The sequence below is a fragment of the Engraulis encrasicolus genome, chromosome 19 (genome assembly GCF_034702125.1).
Source record: "Engraulis encrasicolus isolate BLACKSEA-1 chromosome 19, IST_EnEncr_1.0, whole genome shotgun sequence".
Lineage (NCBI taxonomy): Eukaryota > Metazoa > Chordata > Actinopteri > Clupeiformes > Engraulidae > Engraulis > Engraulis encrasicolus.
The window spans coordinates 37,388,029-37,403,640 of NC_085875.1; the positions used below are offsets into that span (position 1 = coordinate 37,388,029).

The 15,612-nt window shown below is 44.2% G+C and overlaps 1 protein-coding gene across 3 annotated transcripts in view; it reads right to left on the reverse strand.

Moving 5' to 3' along the window:
- dync1h1 (dynein, cytoplasmic 1, heavy chain 1) overlaps nucleotides 1-15,612 on the reverse strand; it is an 80,976-nt gene that overhangs the window by 28,237 nt on the left and 37,127 nt on the right. For 2 of the 3 annotated variants that reach the window (XM_063184314.1, XM_063184315.1), the window contains 16 exons: nucleotides 14,241-14,381; nucleotides 13,264-13,497; nucleotides 11,553-11,759; nucleotides 10,893-11,014; nucleotides 10,398-10,563; nucleotides 9,474-9,637; nucleotides 9,015-9,144; nucleotides 7,953-8,086; nucleotides 6,982-7,096; nucleotides 6,630-6,791; nucleotides 5,824-6,038; nucleotides 5,096-5,300; nucleotides 4,454-4,627; nucleotides 3,721-3,840; nucleotides 3,137-3,257; nucleotides 856-1,051 (listed from right to left, as the gene is read on the reverse strand). In XM_063184314.1, coding sequence (XP_063040384.1) covers nucleotides 856-1,051; nucleotides 3,137-3,257; nucleotides 3,721-3,840; nucleotides 4,454-4,627; nucleotides 5,096-5,300; nucleotides 5,824-6,038; nucleotides 6,630-6,791; nucleotides 6,982-7,096; nucleotides 7,953-8,086; nucleotides 9,015-9,144; nucleotides 9,474-9,637; nucleotides 10,398-10,563; nucleotides 10,893-11,014; nucleotides 11,553-11,759; nucleotides 13,264-13,497; nucleotides 14,241-14,381 — 2,606 coding nt within the window. Of the gene's footprint in view, nucleotides 1-855; nucleotides 1,052-1,527; nucleotides 1,724-3,136; nucleotides 3,258-3,720; nucleotides 3,841-4,453; nucleotides 4,628-5,095; nucleotides 5,301-5,823; nucleotides 6,039-6,629; nucleotides 6,792-6,981; nucleotides 7,097-7,952; nucleotides 8,087-9,014; nucleotides 9,145-9,473; nucleotides 9,638-10,397; nucleotides 10,564-10,892; nucleotides 11,015-11,552; nucleotides 11,760-13,263; nucleotides 13,498-14,240; nucleotides 14,382-15,612 lie in introns of all 3 variants that reach the window. The other variant, XM_063184313.1, reaches the window with a different exon arrangement.

A 15,612-nucleotide genomic window follows, 5' to 3' on the forward strand; every position in this document is an offset into this window, starting at 1 on the left:
TATGAGGACACCATATTGTCTAATATTGCTAAGAGGTATGGGTCAATTGGCCAAGGTTCAAAATGTAGTCAAATGCATCACTAAAATTATATTGCTCTTTGAACTAGCATTCTAGTTTCCACCCACGCTCTGATCACTGCAGACCAACACATGCAAGCAGGCTTTTTAAATTTTCTATGGAAATGCATTCTAGTGAACATGAGATTTGCATTTTTTTCACACTGTTAATTCCCCGGAATAACAGCACAGTACATTACCTAGTGCACACACAGGTACTGGGTAGGGCAGGACATGCAACGAAATTAAATGAATTGCTGTTTGTCAGACTATAATGCGAGATGGAAGTGGGCGTGAAGTTGGTAAAAGAAAACAAAAACAAAAACAGTTTGGGGATGAAGCACTGATGGTGGGCAGGATAAGAGGGACAGGGAAGAGGATGGATAAGGGAATTAGGTGAAGTTATGGTGGATTTAGAAGGTAGAGCTGGATCGGGGACTGTGCTAGAGGAAGGAGGAGGTCAGAAGAAAAGAAGAACACAGTGCAGTTTCATGCGCTGCAATAGCACTAATCACCAACCAGTGTTTTAGAATCTAGCTCAGGAATTTAGATAGGCAGGCACCAAAACAGGCTAGCATTACAAGCCCAGTCTACCATTAGTGGAAACCAAATGTCAATTGGATATGCATTAAGATCACTACTTGATTCAAAAACAAGCGAAAAACTGTCCTCGTGAGACTATTATCCCACTTAAATAAACAAGCCCAGTGTGTTGCAGCAGGGTTGTGCCGGTGTAGAACAGACAAAACAACGATACAATTGGGTTTTTTCTTTCCCCACAGAGAGACGAGACGATACCTCATGTCCTCAGAGACAAAGTTGACTATGCTGGAGATGAAATTGTCTCGGATAATAACTTGTCTGATCTTTTTCCAGTCATTAGTCTCCTCGCCCAGCAGGAGGCAGATTGACTCTAAGGCCAGCTTTACGGCGGGCGGAGGGTTGGCCATGGAACGCACTTCCACAAGATGCTGCTTCTTTATAGAGCTGACCGCTGAGAATGGAGAGGAGAGGAAAAGGGGGTGGAGGGAGAGAGAGAGAGAGAGAGAGAGAGAGAGAGAGAGAGAGAGAGAGAAATAGAGAGAAAGAGAGAGAAAGAGAGAAAAAGAGAAAGACAGAGAGAAAGAGAAAGACAGAGAGAGAGGGATGCTGGGTTTAAAAACATGCAGGCAGGACAGATGGGGTGGGTGGCGAGGAGGTGGCCTGGTGATGGTTGTGGCACTGAGAGGGAGAGGCTGCTCACAAAAAAAGTCTTTATGAAGAGACTCAAAGAACAAAATAAACACGACAAATTGTGTTTATGTACACCGCCCACCCCTGCCCCTTGTGTAACATGGCTAGAACTAGAGAGCGAGCCCAATAGCATGCTTTCTGGATTTTTTTAAAGAGCCAAAACCCTTAATGCCACAGCCACCGCCACGAGCCCTGCAGCTCCGCACGGCACGCAACACTCTTCCTCCTCCAAGTCACCTGATCTCATCGGCAGAAAAGTTAACAATGGTGGGAATGAAGTTCTCCCGCATAATGATGGAGCGGATCTGCTTCCAGTCGGTGGTGCTCTCGCCCAGGAGCAGGCAGATGGACTCCAGGGCCAGCTTCACCGCCCCGGGAGGGTTGGCCATCGAGCGCACCTCCACCAGATGTTGCTTCTTAATTGACTTAACGGCTATAATGGACACAGGTGGGTGGATGGATACACACAGGGACGGGTGGCCATAAGAGAAGAGGGGCCACAGTGGAGCAGTTGTAAAGAGAACGAATTGGATAAGAAGGAGAGGATGAAGAGGAGGAGGAAAACAAAAATCAGACCAGTTAGTAGACGAGAGACATTGTATTCAGCTCCCCTGCATGTGTAATCACTCACACACCCCACTTCCGTGGACCTATCACGGTAAGCACTTCCGTGAATAAACCCCCCCCCAAAAAATCCCATGAAACTAAAACAGATTTTGTGTCACAATCATTCATGTTAATTTCACAGAATTCTGTGAAATTGTGTTGCGCACACGCACGCACGCACGCACGCACGCACGCACGCACGCACGCACGCACACACGCACACACGCACACACGCACACACACACACACACACACACACACACACACACACACGTCACAATTGGAACCTTTTCCTAGCAGTAATTGACATTAAGTTTTCCTTAATCTTTCCCGAATTTCAAAAGTTCTAATTGGGAGAAGACAGAAAAAGGAGGAGGAAATGGACAGCGACCCCCAAAAGAAGCCATGAAGAGAACAGACGTGTTAAAAAAGGAAGAGAGAGGAAAACTGCTCCAGTATTAAAATACCGTCCCAAACATACAACATCGACATACTTACTGATACTGATTTTGTGGTGAAATACTTTCAGATACTATATGGTCCAGAATATGCCATGACACTTTCAGGACAACTGGTGTCAGCGGCAGTCTGAATTACAAACAACCTCCACTCCATCAGCTTAGTCACACGGCAAATATGTTGCCCCAAGACACAGCCTTGCAGAGCGCCATTATATTTCATCAGATACAGTGATGAATGCAACTCTGTCCTACAAAGGCAAAGTGCAGAAACTACATATCTGGTCAAAATTGAGTTTAGACTGAAAATCGTCTTCATTACAACTCCTTTATCTTGTGACGCCTTATGGTCCAAATGTGTCCTGTTTTAGAGATATTACTATGTCAAATTTGCAGTAACTACAATATCCAATCAAGGCTTTGAAGGCATTTTTGTTGACTTAGTTACTGCACTTTGCCTTTGTAGGGCAGAATATACCATTTTGGGCTTCAATTTAAGTTGAGTACACATTTGAAAACTCCGGCATTAGTCGGACTTGAGGTCATAATTTTGAATTTCTCAAAGTGCATGTAATCACACTGACTGGTGAATGCTTTTTACATGCGTCCTAGCATCTCTATAGGAGGGTATGTCCATCCGTCCGCCTGAAACACATTCTTTAAATCGGCCAAAACATGATCTTCGCCGCCATTTTTCGTGTTACATTGAATTGTATTCATTAATTTACATCAATAAGCAACAAGTGGACGCATCTTTGTCCACCTGTCGGACTTGTTCATACCATTCTGAGCCTCAATGACAGCAGGCTCCACCTGGTCCAGGTCCAGTTTGACATCCAACTGCTTTTTCTTGATGCCTTCCTGTTGCTTGTAGATGGCTTCCTGGATCTCCTGGCTCATCACCTGGTATTGAGGAAATTAGACGCTTAGTTTTTCATTTCATACACATTATCATATGAACCTTCCTAATCACGCATTGCAGCACCTTTCAGAAATGAGCACATCTTTTACTTTTAGGGAACACTTTTTTATGTGTGTGTGTGTGTTCAGAATATCAAGATGCTATCCTTTCAGATTTACAAAATAGTTAATTTGCAAAACGGTGCAGCTCCAATTTGTATAATGTTGGGAAATTTACATTTTTGTATTGGGCATTGCATTTGCAAAATGTATTTTATATAGGTTGAAAAAGTATATTCTCAAAATATTTGAATGTTCAGTCCCATCACCTCTGTGTGAATTCTTACCAGTCATTTTCAATAATAAAATGCAAAAGTAAAAAATGGTGGATACACCGTTTTGCAAATAAACTCTTCATGTTAACAGTTGTTGCAGAGGCATCAGTGCCCCCTGTGTTCCTGCTCACCTTCTTCTTCTCGGCCTCCTGCTGATCCTTCACCATCTTCTTCAGCTTGTCGTTGGCGGCGGCGTTCTTGGTTTCCAGCTCCTGGCTCTTGATCCTCAGGTCTCTACGCAGCTCCTCCACCTGCACAAACACCACGCAGCGCACGCAGATGTTTAATAGACACCCTCAACAAAGCAAACATGGCAGCGCACATGTTCAATACAGACAGACACTCAAAGCTTATTTGGCTTTGAAGAAATGGAAAAGTACAGAGAGGCCCTGCCCACAGCCCATCACTAATGCTTCAAGATGGGGAGATCTCTCCTGTGCATTCACATGAGTGAAATCTTATCTAAAACAGTAGCCTTATGATGGTCTATTTATGAGACTAAGAAATAGAGAAGCAAATATCTGCTCTGTGTGGAAAGCTATCCGTTTTGCACCCTAATCTCGGACACCGTGCTGCACACGGTTATGCAGACTGTATGTTCAGCCCCTTCTATTGAGGGCCAGTTTTTTAAATTTCATCCAGTACTTTTAATTGAATACCCCTGCTGTATACACATGGCGGTGGTCAGACAAGTCTACGTGATGCTTACAGTGAGTCAGACTCCCTCATCCATTTTAATACATAATATTGTATAAGGTCATTGAAAAACATTGTGACTGTCCACCACTACGAGCCAACCAGCACAGGGTCCGACAGGTTGTAGTGATGCCCACAGTAGAGTAGGTCATCATCATCATGCCTCACCTGGTCCACGGTCTCCTTGATCTTCCTCAGGCCGACGTTCAGGTGCATCTGCTGTTCCTCCAGCTCGCTGCGCTTCTCGTTGAACAGGTTGGCGTAGTGGTTGATGAAGTCCAGGTAGTGGCGTGGAGTGATGGCCATGGTGCGCCCACCACGCTTCGCCAACCGGTTGTTAGCCTGAGAGAGAAGAGGAAAAGAAAAAAAACAAGTGTGGACAGTTCAGGAAAGAAGTACAGCACGCATCGGATACTTTCAAAAGTGAAATCTAAAGTTGCCCTCAATGAAACATCAACCTAAGATATTGCATCTTCCTACATAGTCATGTGGTCTTTATCTGTAGAACACAATGGTTTAACTTCAAAGAAAATACATAATGATGATTAAATTCATTCATACAAGTACATGACAGGACACACTGACTTCAATGAAACATGTTATTGGAATATATCAGGAATTGAGATTGTTTGTAGCCTGACCTGGTGTAGGGTCTGGCAGAGTCATGCCTTTTACATATACTATAGGGCAACTTTAACTTTGGCACTTTTCAAAGTAGATCATATTGCTTTCTTTGAATTAACAATATGATTTTTTTAAAAATCTTGTCCTAAATAGCCATTTTGGCCTTTATCTGTTTTGTAGACTGACCTGGTGCAGTGTCTGGTGGACGAACACGCAGCCGTTGACGATGGCCTCCCTGTGTGTGGGCGGCTGAGGCAGCTTGTCGTACACGATGGGCATGTAGTCGGGCACTTTGTAGTTGGGCTTCTCCAGGTCCATCTTGCTGGTGAACTCTTTGCCCACCTGGTACAGGGCATCGGTAGACCAGTCTCCAAACCAGTTCAGCACACACCTGTGGAACGAGGTCATCAGTTATACATGTATACACAGTAAATAAAATGCCTGTTTGTTTTATTTGTTGTTTTTATTTGTTCAGATTTTATGTTAAAAAAAATCGTGATCTGACATTTTTGCCATATCGCCCACCCCTATTTGTTGGCTATTAAATGTGCAGCAAAGGGAAAAAGAGTTGCCCCACCAGAACTAGAACCCTGGCCTTCTATCTTGAGAATCAAACTGTAGCTGAACTGACCGCCTCAGTGTGCTCATTAGCGTGACAGAGCGCGCCCACAACCCAAGTAATGGCTACTCCATCGCAGACTCTTGACTCAAAAATGGGCAACTTATTTCCCCCCATTGAAATTACATTTCTCTCTATACCAAGGACATAGACATACACAGGACTGATATTTTTACAGACTGACATCAATGTCTTTTCATGGTATAGAGAGAGAAACGTAATTTCAATTTCCTTGTATGACCTGTGCATATGATGACACTGACAATAAAAGCTGACTTGACTTGACTTGACTTACCTGTTGAAGAGGGCAGGTGAGGTGGCGGCACGGTCCTTGAGGCCCTCAGACGAGGGGTTCATGGTGAAGACCACGTGCAGGTTCCTGATGACCTGGCTGGTGAACCACTTGTACAGCTCCTCGTGAGTGTCCAGCATCAGCCCCTCCTTCTGGGCCCCCTCTTTGCACTGGGTCATGAGGGTGGCGTACTCGTCGCCCTCAAACAAACCTGGCACCTGTGGGGGAGGGAGCACAGTAAGCAAGGAATGAAGTGAAGGAGACACGCTCACACTATCGCCTACAGTTAATACAGATTACAACTGGGTGCTGAATACCTCATAATATATCGATGAATGAAGGAAGCAAAGGACGGCACTCTTCAGATTTTTCTCTGTTTATTTGAATGCAGTCCTTCCCTTCCTTCATTCAGCACAGCAAGGGATGCCACGAGACTCAGTAAAACTGACCATGGATGATGCATGCGTGTCACTCATGGGGACCCAGGTTCGAGTCCGGCCTGGGTCTTTTCATAGCTCTAACTCTCAGTCACTTTCTGTCATAATCTATACTGTCCTGTAATCAATAAATTGCCCAACACCATTCATTTGGAATGGTCATTACATTATTTTGGTACACAGACAAAGACAATTCTCACTGCATTTTCCTCACATAAAAATGTTACTTAAATATTGCATCCACTTAAAGTCAAAAGTATGCGAGCAGACAAGTCACTGTTGTCCAAATTGAAATGCAAGAAAAGAACAATAAGTTCACATAACACAACCATCCTGTCTGCTGACAATCAAAGGAAACTACTAGCTCTTCACCTCTCCGTTGGCCAGCAGGGTGTTCATGCGCTCCAGGAAACCGGAGTCCAACACGTTGGATTCGTCCATGATGAAGGCAATCTTCTCGTTCTTGCAGCCTGAGCGACGCAGGACGGTTCGCAGGTCCTCATCAAAGTCCTCACCTGTGTACTTCCTGTGAACCTGGGGAAAGAAAAAAGAAAGAAGAAAAGAAAGTCAGTGTCAAAATAAATCACAGCAGTTCAGTATACTGTGTTGTATAGAATGATGAGGCTAGTTTGTAGTGCTGGATATGGATATGGATAGGTATATTAGGAGCATATGTATTAAATTAACAAAACGAAATGTGCCCTCATCTGCACCCTGAACCAACCTTGATCTGGTAGACACTCAGTCCGTTCATCCAGGCTACAAAGCGGGAGAGTGTGGTCTTGCCGGCACCGCTCACACCAATAAGCAGCAGATGACCCTGAGGCTGCCGGAAGATTCTAGAAAACAAGGACAGGAGGACAAGTTTACAAACTGTAGAGAAGCACGTTGGTCCCAATAAACCAGGGGTGCATTTCTGGAAAGCTTAGTTGCTAACTATGTTAGCTACTTTGTGGGTTGCAATGCAATTTCCCATTGCTAACTACCGAAGTTGCAACTATGCTTTCCAGAAATGCACCCCAGGACCCTGCATCTAGAAAGTGTTACTGCTAACTAAATTAGCAACTTAGTAAGTTGCCTATGGGAAATTGCATTGCAACCAAGTAGTAGCTAACTAGTTAGCAACGACACTGTCGAGAAACAGGGGCCAGTCTCATCATGGAGGTGTTGTTTATTCTTCATCTTCTCAGTACCATTGGAACTGACAACAGAGCACATTTACATTAATCTAACTCCCGACAACACAAAGTAATTCCCAAAAACAGCTCATCTTCACGTCCAAAAAAATAAAAACAGGGACCAGTCAGCCAATGAAAACCAAACTTAAGTTGAAAATCTATAACTTAACCTAACTGGACTCAGAGTCTTCACAATCCACTTGCTGATTCCTACCAACTATCTTTTTTGTGTTTTTTTGTTGTTGTTGCTTTTTATTGCCTTTATCCGACAGCACAGTGAAGGTAGTGACAGGAAGCGAGTGGGCAGAGAGAGACGGGGAAGGGACAGCAAAGGACCCGGACGGGGAGTCAAACCCGGGTCGGCCGCACAGCAAACGAGCGCCCCACCATTTGCGCCACGGCAGGGCCCCGCTTGCTGATTCATAAGGTCAACTGTTCTAGCCATTGTGCGATGGCATCCCCATTCAGAACAGGTCTTTTTAAAAAAAGGAATAAACGATTTCTTCCAGGTACTTACCGGTCGATTCTCAGGACGTGGTCCAGCACCTCGTTGAAGAGCACCAGGGGAACGTCCAGCTCCTCCTCGTAGAAGACCTTCAGCCGGGCCTTCACATAGTCCCTCAGCTCCTCCTGCTCCACTGGCACGTAGTCCTGCAGGATGAACAGGCAGCCATGTCACAACTGATTGACTGACGGTGTTTATCGACAATTAAAAAAAAATAAAAAAAATGTAGGGGTATTTTTGCCTTCATTTCGATAGGACAGTTTGAGAGATGACAGGAAGTGAGTGGGAGAGAGAGATGGGGGAGGATCGGCAAATGACCCGGGTCGCCGGCGTAGTAACCCAGTGCTACACCATTAGGTCACGGCAGGGCCGGCATGACACACATTTTTTTATGATCACATGAACACATCAAAGTTTATGATAAGAATCCCATTGGTACAACATCCCTTTACATACTTATGCTCCTCTATGGCTTACTGTATTGTCGGACTTCTTGGCTATCGCACTAATGGTCTTTCAGGCCAATGGGCTGACCCTAGTAAGCAAACATCCGCAGAGCTTAACTAGTCAATGAAGGTACTGTAGGTGTTAACCTCTGTCAGTAACAACAGACTAACTAAGAAAAAGACCCAGCCAAAAACTGTGCCTAGACCAAAACTATTCCTAATCCTAACCTGTCTGTGTGGTCTTGTTGTCGCTTTAGCACAATAGCATTTTAGCAAGGCTTTAGCAAATACAAATATAAGTGTTGATGAGGCATCTTCCAGATCATAAGGTTTGCATACTGGACCCTTAACGGTTAACCCATTGATGCTGGATGTTGCGTTGCGCAACATTGGCCCTGGCGCCTGGAGCTGCATGACCCAACATCCAGGCTCATGAGATTTGAGACAAGTTTATAAAAAATCTTGGCATGTTAGAGCTGAATGAATACATTCTAATGCAAGATGAGGGTCTTAGCATTTAAATGCAACTTACTTACAAAGGGCTTAGGCATTCAGCAGCCTTTTTGCAGGTGCTTCAAGTATCAATGGGTTAAAATAAGAATTGTAATACTAATTCATGGCAGCGTACCTTAGACAGCCAGTTACTGTAGAGGATAGGCCTGTTGAGACCCTTGTCACGGTCGATGTTGGGGAAGTGCTTGAGGGCCACAATGTCGATGTTCTCATCTGTCCAGCGTCTCTCCTCATCCTCCACCAACCTGAGTGGCAGCACGCACGCACACACACAGACACACACGTCAGCTTATGAACAATTTGACAAGCTCTGTCATAATTTCATTACTTTTAGCCCCCTCATGATGCATGAGCACAAAGATGTAATTTAAACTGAGTTGGTTCTTGTAATAAAATCAAACTATCCATATCCTATTTTCATGACATTGACATTTTAAAACAAGATGCAACTCTGTTCTGTTTTAACTACTTTTTACGTAGTTAACGTTTTGGGTTTAGAAGTGAATATTAAGCTATGCGTTAGGACAGAGATAGCTGTGGTGTGGTATGTTGTTTACGCTTCCTATTCCCTCACCTATCCTGGAAGAGGCGGAGGGCCTCGTGGGCCCAGATGCGGATGAGCCCCTCCACAGGGAGAGTCTCCAGGGGCCGCAGGGCCTCGAAGATACCCCTGACCCAGCGGGTCATCTCTCGAGGGGAGTAGATGTAGTGGGGCTGGGTGTCTTGAGTGAAACGCTCCTGGAACACAACAGAAGGGGGAAAGTGTTTTACAGTCACAAGTGGCATACTTTGTAAAGGGAGGGTGGGTTCTCGAATAATCAGTGGGAAGAGGGCTTGTGGTCTTGAATTGTTTTTTTTTGCAGTGGGAGGCAGGGGGGTCAACTTTATTTAGACAGGACAGTGAAGGGTGGGACAGGAAGTAAGAAGGTGAGAGACGGGGGAGGATCGGGAAATGATCCTCAGCGCGCATAGCAGTCCAGCTCTACGCGACTAAGCCACGGCTGGGCCATGGTCTTGAATTGTTAAAGGGGTATGCCACTATTTTGGGGCTTAATACAGTTAAAATCGTTGGCTGGGGTTTATAAAGGTGGTAAAGTGTCTTATTTTTCATGTTAAGCGTTGTCTTGCTTTAAGACAAGTGAAAAGAGGGAGTATGTCGCTAAGCTAGTGAAAGTCAATGGATCCGTGTAGCATTGCTACATGCTACACGGAGCCATTGACTTTCACTAGCTTAGCGACATGCTCCCTCTTTTAACTTGTCTGAAAACAAGACAACGGCTTACATGAAAAATAAGACACTTTACCACCTTTATAAACCCCAGCAAAAGATTTTTACTGTATTAAGCCCCAAAATAGTGGCATACCCCTTTAAGTAATCAACACGTCTATGTATGGACTGTAGTATGCCACAAGGTACAATAATGCATTTTTTGCACGTCTTAAAACGTGGAGAGAGCACCAATGCATGAATGGCTGTGGAATGGGGGTAGGGGGTCACCTGTGACATGGTGTAGAACTCCACCATGGCGGCAGTCAGGGGTTCTGCGTAGGTCCGCAACGAGGGGATGAGGCGCAACATGGCGCGGTTGAAGGTGCCGTAGATCTGGGTCAGAGAGGCGGGGCCAGGATAATCCACATAGACCACAGGAACATGCCTCAAGAACCTGAGAGAGAGAGAGCGAGCGAGAGAGAGAGAGAGCGAGAGCGATAGAGAGAGCGAGAGAGCGAGAGAGAGAGCGAGAACCATGATAAGTGAATTGAATGGTGAGACCAATGCCTGAGAGAGAGACCATACCTTGCGCAATGCAAGAGCAACAAGTGCAATCGAAACGGTCCCCGGGTCAATGCTGTTGGCGACTCAGAGAGAGTGTGTGTGCGCGTGTGGTGTGTGTGTGTGTGCGCGCGTGGTGTGTGTGTGTGTGTGTGTGTGTGTGTGTGTGTGTCTAGACGAGGTGGGGGGCAGGTAATAACATTGCACTATGGATCAACTCACCTGTGGGTGAGCGGCTTTCTGCCAGGGTCAGTGGGGGGGTTGCAGGCACCCACAAACTGGATCCTCTCCAGTTTTACCCAGGTCTGGTCAGAGGTGCGGTAGAAGCCTCCGTGCTCCACCATCTACACAGAACAAGATTGAACGCATCTGTTATTCAACACGCTCCAGACATTGAGCTGGATATTTCACATACTCAACACACTTGGTGAACCCAAAGATTGTCAATTTTAAAGTCTAGAGGAGATATCTCTGCACATGTACAGAATACACAAAACAAAAATGCCTCTGACATATACAGTACTTTGCTGTATGAGGTGCTGACATATTTTGATCAAACACACATGCACACAGTAGTCATTATCCATGCAGAATAGAGCCTGACACGGAAGGGGATTTTCACATCTGTTCCATCCCAGTCCCAGAATATAAATCCCCTCCCATCCCATACCAGGCTGGAGTAAAAAGAAACAAAACCCATCCTGTCCACTCCTGTAATAATGTCTCCCAATCCCGCCCACTCCCACTCAAAACCATTCATTTTCATTCATTTTAATTCCAGCTCCCATTCATCTTTAAAATTTTGACTCCCATTCCACGGGAATCCCGCAGGACTCACAGGAATTCCCGAAAAATGTCATCCTCTAATGCAGACCAGCTGACCTGTCTGATGAAGGAGATGACCCTCTGGGTGCCGTATTTGTCCATGTCCGGCAGATTGATCTCGTCGCAGAAGAGCACCAGCCACTTGCCGAGCTGGATGGGGGCCAGCACCACGCCGTTAGGGGTGCGGCGGTACTCGCAGTAGTGATCAAACGTCTTCAGTAGCAACTCAGGAGTGGTGGCACTGGAGAAGTTCAGACCCACCACCTGGAGAGAGAGAGAGAGAGAGAGAGAGAGAGAGAGCGAGAGAGAGAGAGAGCAAGACAGACATACACAGAGGCCGAGAGGAAAGGAGGAAAAGACAGTGTTATGTTCATTAAAAAGTATACATTCTTAACATTTTGTATGTAAGTATTTACTAGTAAATCCCTCTTCCCATGTCCCCATGAGTTAGAAAGATCTGTTTACACCACGTTCCACATTATTATGCAACTGACATTTTTCGCTGTTTCCCCAAATAATCAATGCAAATGACAGTCGTCATAATTTTCAAGTCATCCGCCATTAGAGTACAATTAAAACGTTTTTGAATGAACCTTCCAATGATAACGGTATTTTTTAAGTAATAAAAAACTTAAAATGCTCTGTTCCACATTATTACGCAAAGTAGTTTTGTAGTGTTGTAATCCAAATTTCTTTCTTTGTTTCCCATTTACATCAACACAGTTGGATTTTTGTACCTTCTAAATTACATTTCAATGTTCAATACTTGATGATAACCTCTTTGTCTTAGTAACTGGAATGCTGCCTTTAACATTGAAGTCAATGGCAGGGCATTGCATGGGAGTTATGGAAGCCCAGATATCCTTGATGCTTTGCTCTCAACTATTTTTGTTTGTTTGGTCTGGTGACCCACACTTCACTCTTCAATATACCCATAGATTTCCATGCCACGTTTAGGTGCTTTGGTGGTATCGACATTTTAACTCACCAGACATAAAACCCCATTGAAAATGAATGGGATGTTATGTCTGGTGAGTTAGAATGTCATCATCTCCAAAGCTCCTAAACGTGGCATGGAAATCTACGGGTATATTGAAGAGTGAAGTGTGGGTCACCCGACCAAACAAACAAAAACAGCTGAGATCAAAGCAGCAAGGATATCTGGGCTTCCATAACTACCATGCAATTCCATCACTTCAATATTAAATGCAGCATTCCAGTTACAGCTTATAGCAAAGTTTTGAACATTGAAATGTATTGAAGGTACCAAATGCCAACTGTTTTGATGTAAATGGGGAAAAAAAGAAAGAAATTTGGATTACAACACTACAAAACTGTTTTGCGTAATTAATTGGAACAGAGCATTTTGGGCATTTTAAGTTTTTTATTATTTTAAAAAATACCGATGTCATTGGAAGGTTCATTCAAAAACGTTTAAAATTGTACTCTAATGGCTGATGACTTGAAAAATATGACGACTGTCATTTCTATTGATTATTTGGGAAAACGGCAAAAAATGTCATTTGCGTAATAATGTGGAACGCGGTGTATATCATTAAAGATGCACTGTGTAAGATGTGGCCAGAATAGGTATTGCAGCTATGCTTCTCATTTAAATTGTGCTGCCTATTGCCAAATGTTATCTTTTCATTAATATTTACTAAGTAATAAACTAATATTTACTAGTAAGTTTGGTAGCTAAAAATGTCTATTTCTGGAAATTCAAAATGGTAGACCATGGAGAGGGTCCACCAAGTTTACAACTCACCTCCATGTCGGGCAGAGCTCTGAGGGCGCTGAAGAGGGTCATGGTTTTACCAGAGCCTGGAGGTCCACAGAGCACCAGGGGCTTGTGCTCCGCCAGCCAGGTGTAGAGCAGGGCCTCGTGGCGCACCGTGTCCAGGGTGGGCACCACCACGTCTGGGGACGCCACCTTGTGGGTCTCTACCTCGATCTGGGGCACCTTGGCCTGCCACGACTGCCACTCGCCACTGATGCACACCTGGACCACGCCAAAAGAGGATAGAGGGGGGAAAAAATAGCAGTTAAGAAAAAACATGCACATGCGTCTCAAAACATATTGGGTGCAGGACTAGCAAAGTCGGTAACACTTCATCTATTAGCACTAACACATACAATGTTAATGCCTGCATAAGTACCTTGTAAGGCATGTACTAAGCAAATGCTAAGGCCTACTAGGTCCTTACAAAGGTTAAAGTGGTAATAAAACCCTTATTGTGCATGAACAAGACATTTGCGAATACATGCCTAGCAAATGTTTGATTTTGCTTTGTACATGCCTTACTTATACAGGAACATTGTATGTATAAGTGCTAATAGATGTATCCCTAAAATAAAGTGTTACCGCAAAGTCACATGAAAACAACGTCCACATAGCAAGCTCCCATTTCTCTTCATTTGATAGGACGAAAGCCCCCTTCGAGGGCATGCTGCCCGAAACATCATATTAAATGAAGAGAAACAGGAGCTTGGTGTGCAAACTTGATTTTTTTTTTTTTTTAAAATAACCAATGAAAAACTGAAACCACAGGCACATCAGCCTTCATTACTCTACCAGTACAGTAAGAAATAAGAATTCACATGTATTCTTCTAAACACTTCTGGACCATGTACTACATATGGCACTTCTAAAAGATTTTTTATTGTTTTTTTCTGCTGCACCATTGCAGCTTAATAAAATATCCTAGTCCTCCATTATTGTCCTGGAGGCAAGGGACCACCCACCTCGTAATCGATGATGGGCACGTTGGGGGCAGATGGCAGGGGGACGGTGGTGATGCGGCGGATGTACTCGCCGAGCTCCGCACGGATCTTCAGTCGGCCGTCTCCAGAGAAGGACCAGAGGACGGCATAGATCAGGTACCTCTGCAGCGACAAGAGCAAGGATGGTCAGTTGAGGACGAATAGCAGGTGTTCACAGAAATGATAGTTTCAACTGTAGGGCCTCCATAAATGGACCTGCATGTATCTCTTCAGGTGGTTCTATATCGTTTCTCCTGACCACCAGAGGCGGTGATTACAGCACACGGATATCATGACATGGAATATACAGGTCATGTCTTAATAATAATAACTTCACTTGTGTCCTGGGTGACGCGACCCCGTGACCCGGGTTAAAAGACAGATGAACCCATGATGTGACCTATTGGCAAATCTTCTCGCATAGACTCTGAGTGACTGCCAAGCTCTGGTGGTCATCCGAAACTCATAAAACTGTGGTTATATACATAACCCTCGTTCGTGGCCTTAGCTAGAGGAGGTCAATGTCATCCCCAATCATCATCCCCAACATCAAATCTTTTGCGTACTGTTGGAAAATAGGCTAGATTCTGAGGTCCTGAAATATAATGCATTGTCTTACAGCAAGTTGTTCAGATATTCATTTGTGTTTGCAGGCAATTCTACAATATTTGGGTATGATTAAAACATTAAAATAAATGTGTCTTGTTTTCTGCGGGTGGATACGCAAACCATTGAGTAGGCCCAATGACCCCATGTGACAATCATGGGATGCGGATGTTGAGTAAGTGCCCCATTCTTTTAGGAGAGTCTAGTCATCAAAACAGTATTGTGAGACAAGCTGAAACCCAGTCATGTGATGTTTGATTAACTGATTGCTTTTGAAGGAGTCTGAAGTCCATAGAATACCCTGGAAGAACAGCAATGTGCTAACCCTTTGAAGTATCATTCCTTCTAGGACACAGAACCAAGGACTCACAAATATGTCAAAAGAATGTGCTGTTGTATGTGTATTGTTTAATCAAGTTACAGAACTCAGGAAGTCCACAGATGAGGTCATGAAGACCTAGAGTGATCAAATCAAGACCCACCTGGAAATGAAGACAACAGATTACAATCGACACAGACTAGGCACATTCTTGGTTAACTAACAAATCACGTAATTACTTACACATAACCACACCCATACACTCACAAACCATAAATACCAACAGAAAGGGCCAGTTCAGGAGTTCCTAATTTTATTCCACCCGAACTCAATACTTGTTATTGGTCAAGGAGAGAAAAAAGTTAGGATCTCCGGAGCGCTTCGTATGCTTTCGCTGTTCCTGTCAATTTTTGTCATTTTTATGTAGTA